The sequence below is a fragment of the Zea mays genome, chromosome 10, assembly GCF_902167145.1.
Source record: "Zea mays cultivar B73 chromosome 10, Zm-B73-REFERENCE-NAM-5.0, whole genome shotgun sequence".
Classification (NCBI taxonomy): Eukaryota; Viridiplantae; Streptophyta; class Magnoliopsida; order Poales; family Poaceae; genus Zea; species Zea mays.
The window spans coordinates 134,662,786-134,677,128 of NC_050105.1; the positions used below are offsets into that span (position 1 = coordinate 134,662,786).

Below are 14,343 nucleotides of genomic sequence, written 5' to 3' on the forward strand. Positions count from 1 at the left end.
CTAAAGCATTAAACCAGCCATATGCTTCATCAGAAAGACAGAAAGATGAATTTAGATTTAATCGAGGTGTTGAAGCATTGTTGGGACATCAAATCTACGTTGTTGAATTCTTTTAACCAAGATGGTTATAGCATAGACCAAAATAGTAAGTAAAATGAATGGCATGGGAAATCCTTACCCAGGCCGCAGCAGAGTTCATGGACTATTCTGTATAAAACTATCTCCAACAAACTCCATGTCCACTCTCTATCTCACTCATATTTCAAACTTTACTCTGCAAACAATATAATCTACAATACAAAACAATACTTTAAACTTTAAAGGGACTTTTACGCAGCTTGCTAGAGAAGTGTCACTCCATTTACCCGTCTGCCTTTTTTTATATAAAAGGCAGTATGAATGGCATCGATAGCTTTGTCAAAAGTCTCTCATTCCTAATCACAAAAACTTTCATGTCGTTAACCTGATTGATAGCTGAATACTGTTGACTGTGGGGGAGATGGAGAAAGCTTACAGGGGAAGTAAAAGGTAGGTAGCCCGAGGCTGTGTGACGTTTCCTTTAGAAACCTCCATTGCTGGCTCCCCATCCTCTTCCTGCTTCATGGTTTCACCTGCTGCCTTCTCCTTCCTCGATTGCCGCAGCTGCTATGGGAATACCATCTTTCTACAAATGGGTCGTCAGCAAGTACCCAAGCATCATCTCCCCTGTGAAGGACGAACCAGAGGAGTGCCCTGATGGCATCATCTACGACAACCTCTACCTCGACATGAATTGCATCATCCATTGCTGCTTCCACCCACAGGACCAGCTAACGCATGCAGACATAGATGTATCCACACACCTCAATCCATGCGAATCTGGACGGTATAAATGTATGTGTTGACTGACTGACACACCGTTGCAGGTGCGCCCTCCGACGACGGCCAATGAGGTGTTCGAGTCCATGTTCGAGTACATGGACCGCTTGTTCCGCATCGTCAGGCCAACAAGTCTGCTGTACTTGGCAGTAGGTTCGTGCATAGATTGTTACACATCAAACTGAACTGAATTCCGTGTTTGGTTTGAGGAACAAATTCTCACCTCTCACTTTTTTTATTTGGTTTGTGAAATGGAATGAAATGAGTTGATCCATCATCATTTCATTTCTTATATACTAATAATTAGTAACTAATAATATGAGGAATGAGTTTATTCTATTACCGCGGTGTACATTAACAACCAGCAACAAGTGTTAAGGATGATGTTTGTTACCTTCAGTTATTTGAGCAACTTAGTTACACATGCATGCACTTCCCTATCTGTTCCATCTGCAGACGGCGTTGCTCCTTTTGCCAAAATGAACCGAATACGAAGGGGACGTTTCCACTCCGCCATGGAAAGACTTGCTGTAATGACAAATATCAGATTCTCTCGTCAATGAAATAATTGCATATGATTTTTTTCTACATTGACAGTGTGATGTCTGAAACAGCCGAAAAATGCGTCCATGCTTCGATTTGCAGGAGGAACCACCGCGAGAGATTTCCGAAGTTTCTGACCCCAATGTCATCAGCCCAGGTACTGAGTTCATGGAGAAGGTATCAGAAGCCCTCGAGTACTACATCCGTGCCAGATTTAACAGTGACCCCTGGTGGAGAGACATCATGGTTTGCTCCTGTGCTTTACTAAATGCAATTTATGTTCTTCTCTCTCTCTCTCTTCTTAAAGGGAAGTTCATGTTCATTTCAGCTTCAACCATTAGACATACATGCTGAATCTAACTGCAGGGTCTATAAAGTATTGACAAACATTGACTTGCTGAATCTACCAGGTGGATGTTGCTGACAAGTTTAACATATCTGTTCTGAAGGTAATACTCTCTGATGCGAGTGTTCCTGGAGAAGGAGAGCACAAGATCATGTCTTTCATCCGTGCGCAATGCAGCATGGAAGGCTATGATCCCAACACTCGACACTGCTTGTTTGGGCATGTAGGGAACATATATATATATATATTAATCGGTTTTCTTGATGATCTCATCATTTCTAATAATGTTGTGTATCACTGATCCAGTTTTCATCATGCCTAGCTATCTGTACTGGGGATTAACTGTGAAGAATCATTGCAGGATGCGGATCTGATAATGCTTGCTTTGGCATCTCACGAAGTCTACTTCTCTATTCTGCGTGAGGTCTGTTAATCCCTCGTCAATGTTAATGTCATGCTTAAACATATTGCATCACATGCTTGATAATGGTATGCACCGCTCCTCTGTCTATACTACTAACTTGGCCAGGATTTGTGTAAAGTTTTACCTGTCAGAGTAACTCCAGCACTTTATAATGGTATGCACCGCTCCTCTGTTTAACTTCAACAGGATGTGCTCTACCAAAATCAGGAAGAAACGGAAGGGAATCCGAAGAAATCATTTCTGGTCCTGCTCACCTCCCAACTCCAGATAATGCCACTCATTTCCTCATTTTGATACACTAACAGTGCCATCTTAATTTCCAGTTTTTGAACATGTGGGTTCTGAGAGAGTACTTGGAGATTGAATTCAAGATACTGGACCCAGTCTGCGAGACTGATATTGAGAGGCTAATAGATGACTTCATCTTTATTTGTTTCCTTATGGGAAACGATTTCATCCCACATATTCCGTCACTTAAGACGCAAGAGGTAACCTTTAGACTATTGTAATAGCGTAGTAGAAAGTTAACTTTGTTATCACTACATATGCCTTTTTGCTTTGTTCATTACTCTGAAAATAAAAGCATAGATGTTTCTCTCATCTATTCCATCTAACAGGGTGCGGTTGATCTTCTCATCGAAGTGTACAAAACAACCTTCAACAAAATGGGAGGGTATATTACCAACACAGACAAAGTACCTGAAGAATTCCAGCTCTAGTCTTTTATTTCATCAATGATTACCCATTGAATTACCCGGTGACCTAGGTTCGTTGACACTGAAAACAGGTCAAAGATAAGTATGGTGCATATCTGGAAGTCTCAAGGCTGGAAACATTTTTTCATGAACTCTCCATGTATGAAGATAAAATTTTCCTCAAAAGATATGATCTGAAACAGGTACGTTGACGCTCTAGTCAATAGTGTTGTGCTGCAAGTAGGGGGTAAATTTTACGCTATAAAATTCAAGGATCGGATTATTTGGATCGAGCTTTATTTCTATTCATTTTATTAACTAAAATTAATTAATGCCTCAAATCAACCCTAAACATTTGAATCGTGATCCATTACCAGCCCTAAGCTGCAAGGTGGAATTTATTGTCATTCTCAGTGTATTTGTTTCTGTCCTGTAGGATTCGTTGCTGGAGACATATCATGAAATGTTGCGTGAAGCTCCAGAAAGCGAAAGACCAGAACTGAGACAAAAATTAGATGATCTCCTTTTTAATGAAGAAAACCCATATGACAGTGTTAGTGATGCCCTTCTGCTGGATAAATATTTCTACTGTGGCCCAGCTACAATTCTTTAAATGTCTATTGCAGATAAGACTAGGCTTACCAGGATGGAAGTCTCGGTTCTTCAGGGAGCATTTCGGTGCCAAAACTTCTAGTGAAATTGGGAAGCTGCAGAACGACATGGTTAGGGAAGCTGCAGAACTGGCATTTTATATCTGCCATAATCCGCCCTCCTTTAATTTCTTCCCCTCTCCTCCCTTTGAATTCAGGCGCAAAAGTACTTAGAAGGACTTTGTTGGGTGCTTCAATGCTATTTCGCAGACGTTCCATCATGGAGCTGGTAAAATAAAATGCACATACGCTTATTCATGGTTATGGATCCTATTCCTATCTATCTCATTCTCATGCACAAACGCTTCATTTTTCTCCAAACAAATTAAATGCTTCTGTTCTACCACGTCTTACCTGCTTTACAACTTTTTGCAGGTACTACCCGTTCTATGTTGCTCCTTTCGTATCTGATCTCAAAGGTCTATCTAGGATCGAGATATCTTTCACTGTGGACAAACCATTACGACCATTCGATCAGCTTATGGCAGTTTTACCGATGCAAAGGCACGTCCATTGTTCTTACTGCTGGCATGCATGTTACTTGTTCGGTTATTCCCATTATATCCAATCCAATAGATTGGATGAGATTAGAAATTTTTTTGAAGAACTTTGACTTGCTTGGGATTTAAACCCATCCAATCTCACTCAATCAACATGGATTGAGAGCTAACCGAACAAGCCCTTACTAGGATTTTATGATGTAAAGAGTTGATAGTTTCAAACCCACCCCCCCTCCTTGTGCAGCTGGGGTGCTCTCCCAAAATGTTACGAGAAAAAAAGGGACACCCCTTTTTACTACCCGAGGTTGGTGCATGCCAAGGATGGGAAATATTTCTTGTGGAGGGTGAGCTTACTATATCCTGTGTACGATGAATCGATGAACTGAACCAACTGATACTTTCCAGTCCATGCATAGTGATCAAGTGGCGGTGCTGATTCTCAAATTGTTTCAGGGCATCTCTGAGGAACTGCGGCTTTCGGCCAGCGAAATGGTAGATAGAAAGCTCACGGTAAAAGCAATCGATCGCTTGTCATCTGTGCTCGTGTTACGCTAAATCTTACTGCCGTTGCATGAAGCTATAGCCATAGGTAAAAGTTTTCCCTTTGGCTTGTTACTGGAATTGTAGACCCTTGAATCGAGACGGAATACCACTAGGAAAGAGAAGGTGTTTCTGCACAGGAGCTCGAACTCTGTGCCACACAATGGAGGCTCAAGCTCTCTGCCACACAACGAGGTTACTGAACAAGCATCGCACTGTTCGATGCAGAAGCTTCCGATAGATTCAGCTACGAGGTGCACAAAGTCTGAACTGAGATGGTGTAAATTAGTACCAACGCGTTGTTTTTATTATTTATTTATTTATTTATTTTCTAAGTTGGTATTTTTGTTCGGTTAGGTGGTCTCAATCAATTTTTTTTAACAGTGGAATTGGAGGGTGGATAGCGCCTGCTTACAATGATGGCTTCTGCGACGGTTTCTTCCCCTCACCCACACCAAACCTGCAGGACATAACGAGTGATCAGACAATGTATGTACGTTTGCTCTCACTGTGTCTTGGGGCGACAGGTTGAAGCATTAGTTATACGTTCTGGGTGTTCATGTCTCAGATCAGGTATGTTCTTCAACCCTGAGGCGGCGAACCCAGTTCCAAGACTGCTTGGCAATGTCAGAGTTCCTGACAAGGTGGATTCACGAACACCTACAGTGCATATTAAGCTGCTTATTGTTCCAGTTTATTCACAGACCGATCATGGTCTTTGGGACACTCTCACGGATTACTATGATTGCCATGCAGACTGTTACGGGAGCTGACATCTCCAAGAGGCCACTCTGGCACACGTACCCGGGATCAAGGCCGCCGCGCATGTAGACTCAAATGCCATCTTCAATTTCTATAGATATTGCTATTGCCTGACATGACCAAGATGCCGTTCTCGTTCCTGAATCCTGACGGGGGAGGTGCAACTTGCAGCGTTCAGAGGCCGGACACCGTGTGGAAGCCGAGCACGCCGGCGTCGCCGCGGGAAGAGCACAAGAACGCCGGCACGGGCTGGATCGGGCGGGGGAGAGGGAACGCCCTTGCCGCCGCCGCCGCCGCCGAGACGCAATGGAAGAGCAGCAGCTACAGCTACAGGAGAGGGGGTGGTTTCCAGCGGGCGGCCATGGCACAAAGCCGAGGAAGCAGCAGCAGCTTCGACGGCGGCGGTGCGTACAGTTTCCGGCCGCTTGGAAGTGCGCCGTGGACCGCCGGGGACGGCAGCCGAAGCGGAGGCGCCGGCCATGGCGGGATTGTGCAGCCACGTGGTTGGTAGGAAACTAGCTCAGGAATCAAATAGCTTGGTGATCTCATCCCACCGTGTATATTCTGTGCCCGTGTGCCGACTGTATATATAGCTTCTACGTTTCTTTTCTCTAAAAGGATGTCCTCTGTTTTTTAACGTGAAAAATCATGAATTAGTTGTAACATACTGCCTCAATCCTAAAATACGTGCATACCTCGGTTCTCGAAAAACCATTTTTTTAAGTTTAACTAAAAAATATTGTTGGGAGAAGTCTCTCGAAGGTCCAGGTAAAAAAAAAGACCATTATGTGGATCATTTGCAAGAACTAATAAGTCCCGCCAAAATGTTTTTTTTTTGCTGGTTGGCCATTCAGAATAGGATTTGGACGGCTAACCGTTTGGCGAGTTTGACGAGACCGCTGCTCCATGCTAGCAGGCAGTTGAGGGCTCCAATCCTAGCTCTTGGGGGCAACATGACTCCTTACAGCAACTCCATTTCTCACTAAATTTTTGCCTACAAACTATGTATTGAGGACTCTATCAAAAAAATCATGAATTAGTTGTAACCTACTACCTCAATCATAAATACGTGCACACTCGTGTTGGGGACCTTTCTCTTTCAACGGTCCTCAAAAACTTAATTAATATGTTTTTCAGTATAACAAGAACTGTTATAGGATGTTTCGGCTTTGAGATGAAGATGTGCGTGATATGAAGGTGCGGTCTGAAGGAAGAGTGAACGAGCGTCGAAGTTGTGGCTGAAGGACCTTCAGCTTAGCATGATAACGATGGTGAAAGATGGAACCGACCTAAAACAGAAAAGACTACTTAGTCCTTGATAGCTTGCTTAATTATTAACAATAAATATCGGGACATGAATATAATTTTGCACGGGCTGCGTCCCGCGCCTATAAATAGATGAACAGTAACACCGTACTGTTCACGCTGCATTGTAATCGCTCCTGCATCACTCACATTCTCACCTTCTGTCAAGCCGAAGGTATCAATGAAATATAAATATTGTGAACATTTACTCATGTTTATGAAATAAAATAAGAATGTAAATAATCTACTGTTATATTGTCATTATTTACATTCTTCTTATGTATTTCATGTTTCTTCATTTATATTTATTTATTTACCAAGACAACGAAGGTACATCATTCATGATTTTCGTCTGAAGATTATTATATCCAAAATGAGATGATGTTTCGAAGGACGAACGTATTTAATCATTAACAATTGTGTTGTTTTGTTCTTGATATATAACATTCGAGAATAAGGACCAACATTCTCGAAAAATTGTTTTTTAAGTTTAACTAAACATATATTCTTAGGAGAAGTGTGTCAAAGGTCCATGTTAAAAGGACTATTGTGTGGATCATCTAAAAGAACAAGGACCAACATTCTCGAAAAATCGTTTTTTAAGTTTAGCTAAACATATATTCTTAGGAGAAGTGTGTCAAAGGTCCATGTTAAAAAGGACTATTGTGTGGATCATCTAAAACAATTGGGCCTCGCCGTAATGAAATTTTTTCTGCCGGTTGGCCATTTAGAATAGGATTTGGACGCCTGACCGTTTAGCGAGATGTTGGTGGCCTCACATCGTGGTGTGTGTCTTCTGCTGTTGTTCCATGTTGGCTGTCAGATGAGGGTCTCAATCCTAGCTCTTGAGGACATCGTGACTCCTTACTGGACTAGCGGAAGATGTTAGCGAAGCTTTCAGCAAGGGGACAGGAGGCACTGGCAGGTTTAGGATTTGAAGCATGGATATTCGAAATTTTAGTATAATATAATTTTTTTGACAATCTAAAATTACACTATTGTATTGTTTAATGGGTTGCACGATAGAGAAATGAATAGGGCGAGAATTAAAGTTTAGACAAAATAATTGTAAAATAGTATGAGTTTATACTTTTTATAATATTTTATATACATGTATACATAATATTTTTGCCAAAAATAACGAGTATTTAATTGAATACACTTGCTTGTATGTAGGTCCGTCCCTGACAGGAGGGGTATTGGTCACTTGATTTTAATTTGTAAAAGATATTAAAAATAACACAGCACAAGTCAAATTGTATTTTGCATTATTTATGTTTTGACGCTTACCTACTACTGGTAGAGAGAAATAAACTAATCAGAAACACATAGAACTGTTGCATTCAACAAAGATGCACAAATGGTTAATTTTTTCGGTCCATGTGTACTAGTAGATCGAGAGCAACCACTTTGGGAACAACAGAGATGCTGGTCCAAATTCGTACGCGGAAGGAACACAATTGCACCGATCCAAAATTAAAGACAGGGCAATCTTTTTAGCTACGGCTGCTTGGCGACAAAAGATGGCGAAGCGAGACCCATAACATCCTAGTCACTTCACATCGTTCCGACAGGGGGCAGCGATACAGACACCGGTCATCGCATCTCCGAGACGGCCTGCTGCATGTACTTGCACGACCTCTGGTAGCTGACGAAGCCCATGAACCAGAACTCGAAGCCGTCGACGGTGGAGACGTGGATGTACTTCTCCTCGGGCCTGTGGACGTTCTCGCTGGGCCGCACCCTGCGGATCCTCCGCAGCGGGATGGCCACCTTGTAGGTGACCCGCGCCGTGTCGCCGCCGCCGCCGGGGGAGGTGACGGTGATGGGGCGGTCGCTGCGGAAGGCGACCTTCCTGGTGGAGACGAAGAGCATGCCGGCGATGGGCCCGCCCGTGGTGTAGATGTAGCACTGCAGCGCCTTGAGCAGCCGCTCGCCCTTGTCGGCGGCGGAGAAGGCCTGGCGGAACACGCGCTCCACCCCGCCGGCCTGCAGGATCCGCGCGCCCAGGCTCAGCTTCCCCTTCACCGTCTCCGACAGCTTCGGCCCCAAGGTCACTGCACACCGTACCGTGCGTGCTCATCGTCAGCTAGCGGTCCTTTGGATAATGAACGAAGGAAGAAGTAATCACGGACGGAGTGCTAACTAACGACGACTCACCATGCTCTCTGAAGCCCTGCGCCCTTCTGCTCAGCTTGCTCACCCAGTGGGTCACCTGGCCTTTGCTGCCTGCTGCATCAGAACAGAAGCACGTCAGTAAGCATGCTGTGAACTCGGAAGTTATTAATCTCATATATGATGCACATGCATGGCACGAGAGACTCACTGTGCTTGTAGCCGAAAGACGCGTAAGGGCTGGGGTGCGTCAACGAGACGGCGAGGTGATCGCCGGCGCCCTTGCCGAAGGACGGATCCCTGGACACCTCCTCTATCCCGTGCGCCTTGGAGGTGACCGGGACCCCGATGACATGGCCGCCGCCGCTGCTGGACTTCATCGTCATGGCTAGTTGCGTTGCGTTGCGTGGCTTAGCGTGTAAGGAATCGGGGATTGGTACCGGAGTGCAGCTGCCGATGGCGGCCATTTATAGGGCGCGGCGGCCGCGGTGGTGGAAGTGGAACTGGAACACCCTTTGGGGCGGAGCGGCTTTGGCAAAGGCAGTGGATTTGCGGAGTCAGCAGGCGGGGCCGGCCGAGTCACCAGCGGCTCAGAAAGGCAAGGCGCAGTCCATGTTCGGCTTAAAGCAGGCGTAGCGTAGACACCCGGTCCCGTGGCCAACTGGTTGGTCGCATCGCAGCTACCAGAAAACTGCTCGCCCGATTCTTGTGCGTCCTGTCCATGTGGAGGCCATGGCCAGGTGCAAATGATTCTGGAATTCTCTATGGGATCCGGCGCCCGCGCCGCGCCTGCCGCTTTCCGAGAAGCGCCCCATGTGCCTGCACATTCTCGCTAGTCGCACCGGGCCCGAGCTTTTGGCTCCCGGGACCGCTGCTGCTGTTTTGTTTAGAGCAGAGCTTCAGGCATTGCACCGGGACGATATCAGGGGTTAAGCTAAACATGCGCTGCATCTGCCTGTCGAGAGTGTCTAAACGTAGACAGGGGATGCTCACATGCATGGAGGAGGCCACGCCGCGAACGCTGTTCCCAAGACCGGCGCGTCCGCAAGCGATCGGCAGACAAGCAGGAAGGAGGACGGAGGTGGTGGCCTGCCTGCGATGTGGACGGGGGGTAGTGACTAGGGACCAGCGGCCCAACGTGTAAAACGGCCAGCTTTTGGAGAGAAATAGGATCCCGGCATCCGGCAAGACAACAGCTTTTCCTCCCCGTCGAAGTCACCACGCGCGCGTGCTCCCGCTGAGTCCAGACGTCCCGGTCACCTCCGACGCGGCGCCGAGTCGGACCGACCGCCTACCGACGTAACCACGTAACCGTCCGGGCACTGTTCTGTTGGCACGCGCATGGCTGCTGCCTGCCGGGCCGTCCTTGTACACCGCACCGCAATGAACCCGGCAACCGGAAGGGCCGACGCGACGGGAGGCCGGCAGCTTTGCCGTTCCTGGGCTGAACGCCGACGCCGCGGGGGCATGGCAATGGCATGGCGCGCCACGCGCGTGTCCCCCCCACCCCCCCGGTGGTTCTGCGCACAGTGCGTTGTCGGACGGAGGAGTATCGGAAGCGGATCTGGGGATGGGCCTCCTCTCCTCTCGTTTCTCAGCGTCGCCATCGGCGTATCCCCGCCGTGCCATACGTGTCGATGCGGAGACGGAGATGTTGCCGGCTCGCCGGGTGGTTTCTGGCCGTGGCCGACCATACCGTCCTTCCAAGTAAGCGAGGAATGCCACCACCAGTGCCACGTCCACGGTTCTGATTTTTTTTTTAAAAGGTGATGTTCCTGTTCAATCCTCCGTATCACAAGTAGTTATTAGACCTATTTAAATGTCGTGGGTCATTTATCACGGTCTGTAACCGACCTGTGCCTAGTGTCGGGTCAATTTGGTCCGTGGCTCCCTGTTTGGCTCCCTGTTTGGGTTTGACGTGTCGGGTTAGGTCGGATTTTTTTGGTTTTGGGTGGAGTTTTTTCGAGTTGGGTCAGAGTTTAGATCAAAAATCACGGCTCGTACCCGACCCGTGAATTATTATGGGTCAAAAATTATTTTTTATACCCGTCTGTTGCATTGATCGGGTCAGGTCGGGCCGGGTTTTTCGGTCGGATTGGATGACCCGTAATCAGATGTAGCTAGCAGTAACCTGACATCTCATGTAACTCAAACTGCTTCGGTTTTTCGGCGCATGCACGACTAAGAAATGGGCACGGCCATGCCCCGCTACAAAGTGTACGTACCTTGATTCCTGGAACCAATGACGCAGTGTTACTCTAGTTATTCGCTTCGAACATGGCGAAGAAGAAAATTTTGTTCTGGTGATGAAGGACCTTAAAAACGTACGCCTATACCAAATGATACGATTCAACTAAAGTATTTCAGTTCAGATTCCAAAGGCACGCACGCACCAGCCAATTCCAATGTAGGATGAAAACGAACCGGCAACAAAAGGCCTACATGCAAAGCGCGGCATCATCACGTTTCTTTATGCCCACAAGCCAATTAAACATGGCTGCTGCAGCTGCTTCGCTGTCAATGCCTGCCGTTGCGCTATTGATTAGGTTCCCAGCTTCAGTTTCTACTGTACTGTACCGACCGAGAGTCCCGCTTAAAAGCAATCTACGGCAAAAGAAAAACAAAAGCACCCGCTATAATTCTCGTCGAAATCATACATTGCAATCTAATCATCCGCCCAAAAAAAAATCGTGTAACGTCTCGTGAAACTTAATCATAGATTGCTCAATTAATGTTGCACGTCCCACCTGCAAGATCAGTAGTAGATCACAGGGGATTGGGGGACAGGGCGCCGCCTGCATTTGATCCTCCACAAGTGCTCCATCAGTTCTGTTTTATTTATCGCATTTTAGTTCAAAACGGGTATCAAATATTCTAGAGCGAATTTAATATAAAAAATAGTTATAAAAGCAGCCTGTATAATAAAGTGGAAGAGAGACTAGAAGCTGTATAATAAAAGTAGGCTGTATAAAAAAGTTATAAAAGTAGGCTGTATGAAATATCCAAGAGGATATGCTGGCTGGTTATCATTTTACTAGCTAGTATCCATATACTATTTTTTCATACTTTTAATTGTCGAGAATACTGCTAAAAACTCTTTTACAGCGGTTGATGGATACTATATATCAGTATCTAGCGTGTTAGTTTTGTAGGTGTGGTTTCGGAGGAGAAAAGCAAACCGAGAACAAGTCGGCTAAATATAATATACTCAGATAAATTCGCTCGGATGAGAACTGGGTGGTACGTCATCTAGGCTTGGGATGGAAAACATCAAAACAAACCGAGTATTGCTAACCCATGATAGCACGTACATCTACGCCCTCGATGCTTCTATGACTTCTTCATATGTTAGTAATTAATTTTATCCAGATATGTATATAGTCGTGCAGGCTCTGTCGCAGGAAAGTGAAGGGAATGTGCGATCTGGCATCCCCCCCCCCCCCCCCCCCCCCCCCCCCCCGTTATTGAGGGTGTTGCTGTTGACTGCTAGTGAGATTTTGGCTTCTCACTGGTGGAACACTCAGATTTTTTGGTTCTCACTAGTGGAATTTTATTGGTAGAGTCGGGCAATAGTTTGAAACAGTTCTTTGGTTGGGTTTCTAAGCTTTTGTGGAACCGAAACTCGAAACCACTAGGCTGATACTGAAGCTTTCCCTCTTCTCTGTTGTATTTTCATGGTAATCTTGAAAGGGCACTTGTATTAACTTGAACCTCACTCGTACTATTAGTTCTCCGCGCGGCACGAGTGCTTCAGTTTAGCACAGCAGTCAGGTTACAATAAGAAATAGTATAGCATTCATCAGTACGCGCGGTTGCCTCGATGTAAAAGATGGGAACAGAGTTCAGTTCACACAATCTAGTTCGTCGCACAAGCATTTGTGGTTTTCATGACACATGTTACATGTAAACCTCATCCGAGACACTTTTACGCTGGCGCCGTAGAAGATTTACTCAGCATCACCGATTACGCAATCAATCTAATATCCCATTTTTTCCTCCTGTATAATGTATACCGGACTTGCTCCAATGCCAAAAACGCCAAGCAATAATCCATCATCAAGAAAACCGAAACCCTACTACATATGCACACAGATGAAGCAGACCACACAGGAGCACAACAATCGCCGGGCCGGCCGGCGGATCGCCTGAGGTCATTGCGACTGCGACTGCGCGACGGCCTTCTCCAGCTCCTGCAGGGACGCCTGGTACCTGACGAAGCCCATGAACCAGAAGTCGAAGCCGTCGCGCGTGACGACCTGCACGTACTTGTGCTCCGGCCGGTCCCTGTTCTGGCCCGGCCTGGCCGCCGCGACCCTGCGCAGCGGGATGGACACCTTGTACGGCACCCGCAGCACCGTCGTCGTGCCGCTGCCGCTGCCGCCGCCGGCCGGAGACGTCAGCGGCAGCGCCAGCGAGCGGTCGCTCCGGAACGCGACCCTCTCGGTGGACACGAACAGCATGCCGGCGATCGGGCCGGCCGTGGTCGACAGGTAGCACTGCGACGCCCTGAGCAGCCGCTCGCCGCCCCCGCCGACGGGGGAGGAGAACCAGCGCCGGAACACCTTCCCCACGCCGCCCGCCCGCAGGATCCTCGCCCCCAGCGACAGCTTGCCCTTCACGGTCTCGTACAGCTTCGGGCCCAGCGTCACTGCAAACACGGTAAGAGCACGTTCAGTTCAGTCTCTCGAGATACAGGAGGTGCCAATCCACGGATGGATGGGCAGCTGGAAAGATGACAGACAAAGGATGCACGGTAGAAGCATCGAATGTTTTGGTTGGATCGGAGATAGAAGAACTTACCGTGCTCTTTCAGGCCTTGGGCGACCCTGTCCCCGGTCACCCGGCGCCGTCCCCCGGCGCCGGCGGCTGCGTTCTTGGCGGGGCCATTGCTGGGGAAATCTGGCTCCTCGATACCGAACGCCCTGTTGTTCACGGGGATGCCGATCACATGCTCGTGCTGCCCTGCCTTCTCCATCTTCTATCTCTTGTTGAAACCACCCAAGACTTTTTCCTTTCCTTCCTGCCGAATTCACGGCTGAGCTTCCGGCGGCCTCTGCCTCTGCGATCGAGGTGGTTGCTAGCCTAGCTGGTGAGCTGTGGCCTGTGGGCCGGTGTGGCTTGTTGGTTGGTGTGCGCGTGGGTTGTCGTCGCTGGCTGCTCGAGCTCCGTGCTCCAAATGGGAAGATGAGGGTGTCCTTTATAAGCTGGGGAACCTGTCAATAGTATACACATGTAGTAGTATTTTTTTTTTTGACGTTCACAGCCATCAAAAAGCTGGGTGTCTATCCGATGCCGAAGCCGCTTTTGAATGGAACAGTCATCATCCCCCATGAGGCCATGAGGAGTGGAGGATAAAAGAAGATTTCCAAGGTGCAGTTGGACGGCTACCTAATGGGTAATGGCACTCCTCCAGCATGTGCAAGGGGCCCGCTGCTACTCTGTGTTCATGTGCCATCCATGAGTGGCATCCACGCACACGCGCATGCATGCATGCAGGCCGTGGTCCGTATATATTCATATCCACCGACCGAACCCTGTTACGTGCATGTGTATGCATGCAGTTCGGGACGGGCCTCTAATTAAGGCCGGCTCTGATATAGTCGTC

The 14,343-nt window shown here is 47.4% G+C and overlaps 3 protein-coding genes across 7 annotated transcripts; 1 reads left to right on the forward strand and 2 right to left on the reverse strand.

Moving 5' to 3' along the window:
- Nucleotides 1-420: 420 nt before the first annotated feature.
- LOC103641862 (5'-3' exoribonuclease 4) lies at nt 421-6,012 on the forward strand. 4 transcript variants are annotated; one of them, XM_020545959.2, is made up of 22 exons: nt 421-528; nt 643-830; nt 906-1,011; nt 1,315-1,388; nt 1,504-1,647; nt 1,812-1,970; nt 2,109-2,171; nt 2,358-2,414; nt 2,495-2,659; nt 2,789-2,866; nt 2,959-3,069; nt 3,303-3,419; nt 3,493-3,588; nt 3,675-3,745; nt 3,892-4,020; nt 4,261-4,360; nt 4,470-4,526; nt 4,644-4,834; nt 4,941-5,045; nt 5,125-5,200; nt 5,313-5,383; nt 5,490-6,012. In XM_020545959.2, exons 2-22 carry the CDS (start codon nt 648-650, stop codon nt 5,827-5,829), a joined length of 2,493 nt encoding a protein of 830 aa, XP_020401548.1. In that variant the 5' UTR covers nt 421-528; nt 643-647; the 3' UTR covers nt 5,830-6,012. The 4 variants fall into 4 exon arrangements, with proteins under 4 accessions (XP_020401548.1, XP_008663396.1, XP_008663397.1 ...); XM_008665174.3 differs by having other exon boundaries at nt 422-528; nt 1,851-1,970; XM_008665175.3 differs by having other exon boundaries at nt 423-528; nt 1,851-1,970; nt 4,644-4,810.
- Nucleotides 6,013-7,938: 1,926 nt separating this feature from the next.
- On the reverse strand, nt 7,939-9,871 carry LOC103641863 (uncharacterized). 2 transcript variants are annotated; one of them, XM_035963200.1, is made up of 3 exons: nt 8,950-9,871; nt 8,784-8,852; nt 7,939-8,680 (listed from the first exon to the last, which is right to left on the reverse strand). In XM_035963200.1, exons 1-3 carry the CDS (start codon nt 9,203-9,205, stop codon nt 8,220-8,222), a joined length of 786 nt encoding a protein of 261 aa, XP_035819093.1. In that variant the 5' UTR covers nt 9,206-9,871; the 3' UTR covers nt 7,939-8,219. The 2 variants fall into 2 exon arrangements, with proteins under 2 accessions (XP_035819093.1, NP_001288377.2); NM_001301448.2 differs by having other exon boundaries at nt 8,784-8,855; nt 8,950-9,176.
- A 2,419-nt stretch (nt 9,872-12,290) lies between these two features.
- LOC100281272 (FIP1) lies at nt 12,291-13,990 on the reverse strand. Its single transcript, NM_001154191.2, has 2 exons — nt 13,539-13,990; nt 12,291-13,386 (listed from the first exon to the last, which is right to left on the reverse strand). Exons 1-2 carry the CDS (start codon nt 13,711-13,713, stop codon nt 12,890-12,892), a joined length of 672 nt encoding a protein of 223 aa, NP_001147663.1. The 5' UTR covers nt 13,714-13,990; the 3' UTR covers nt 12,291-12,889.
- Nucleotides 13,991-14,343: the final 353 nt, after the last annotated feature.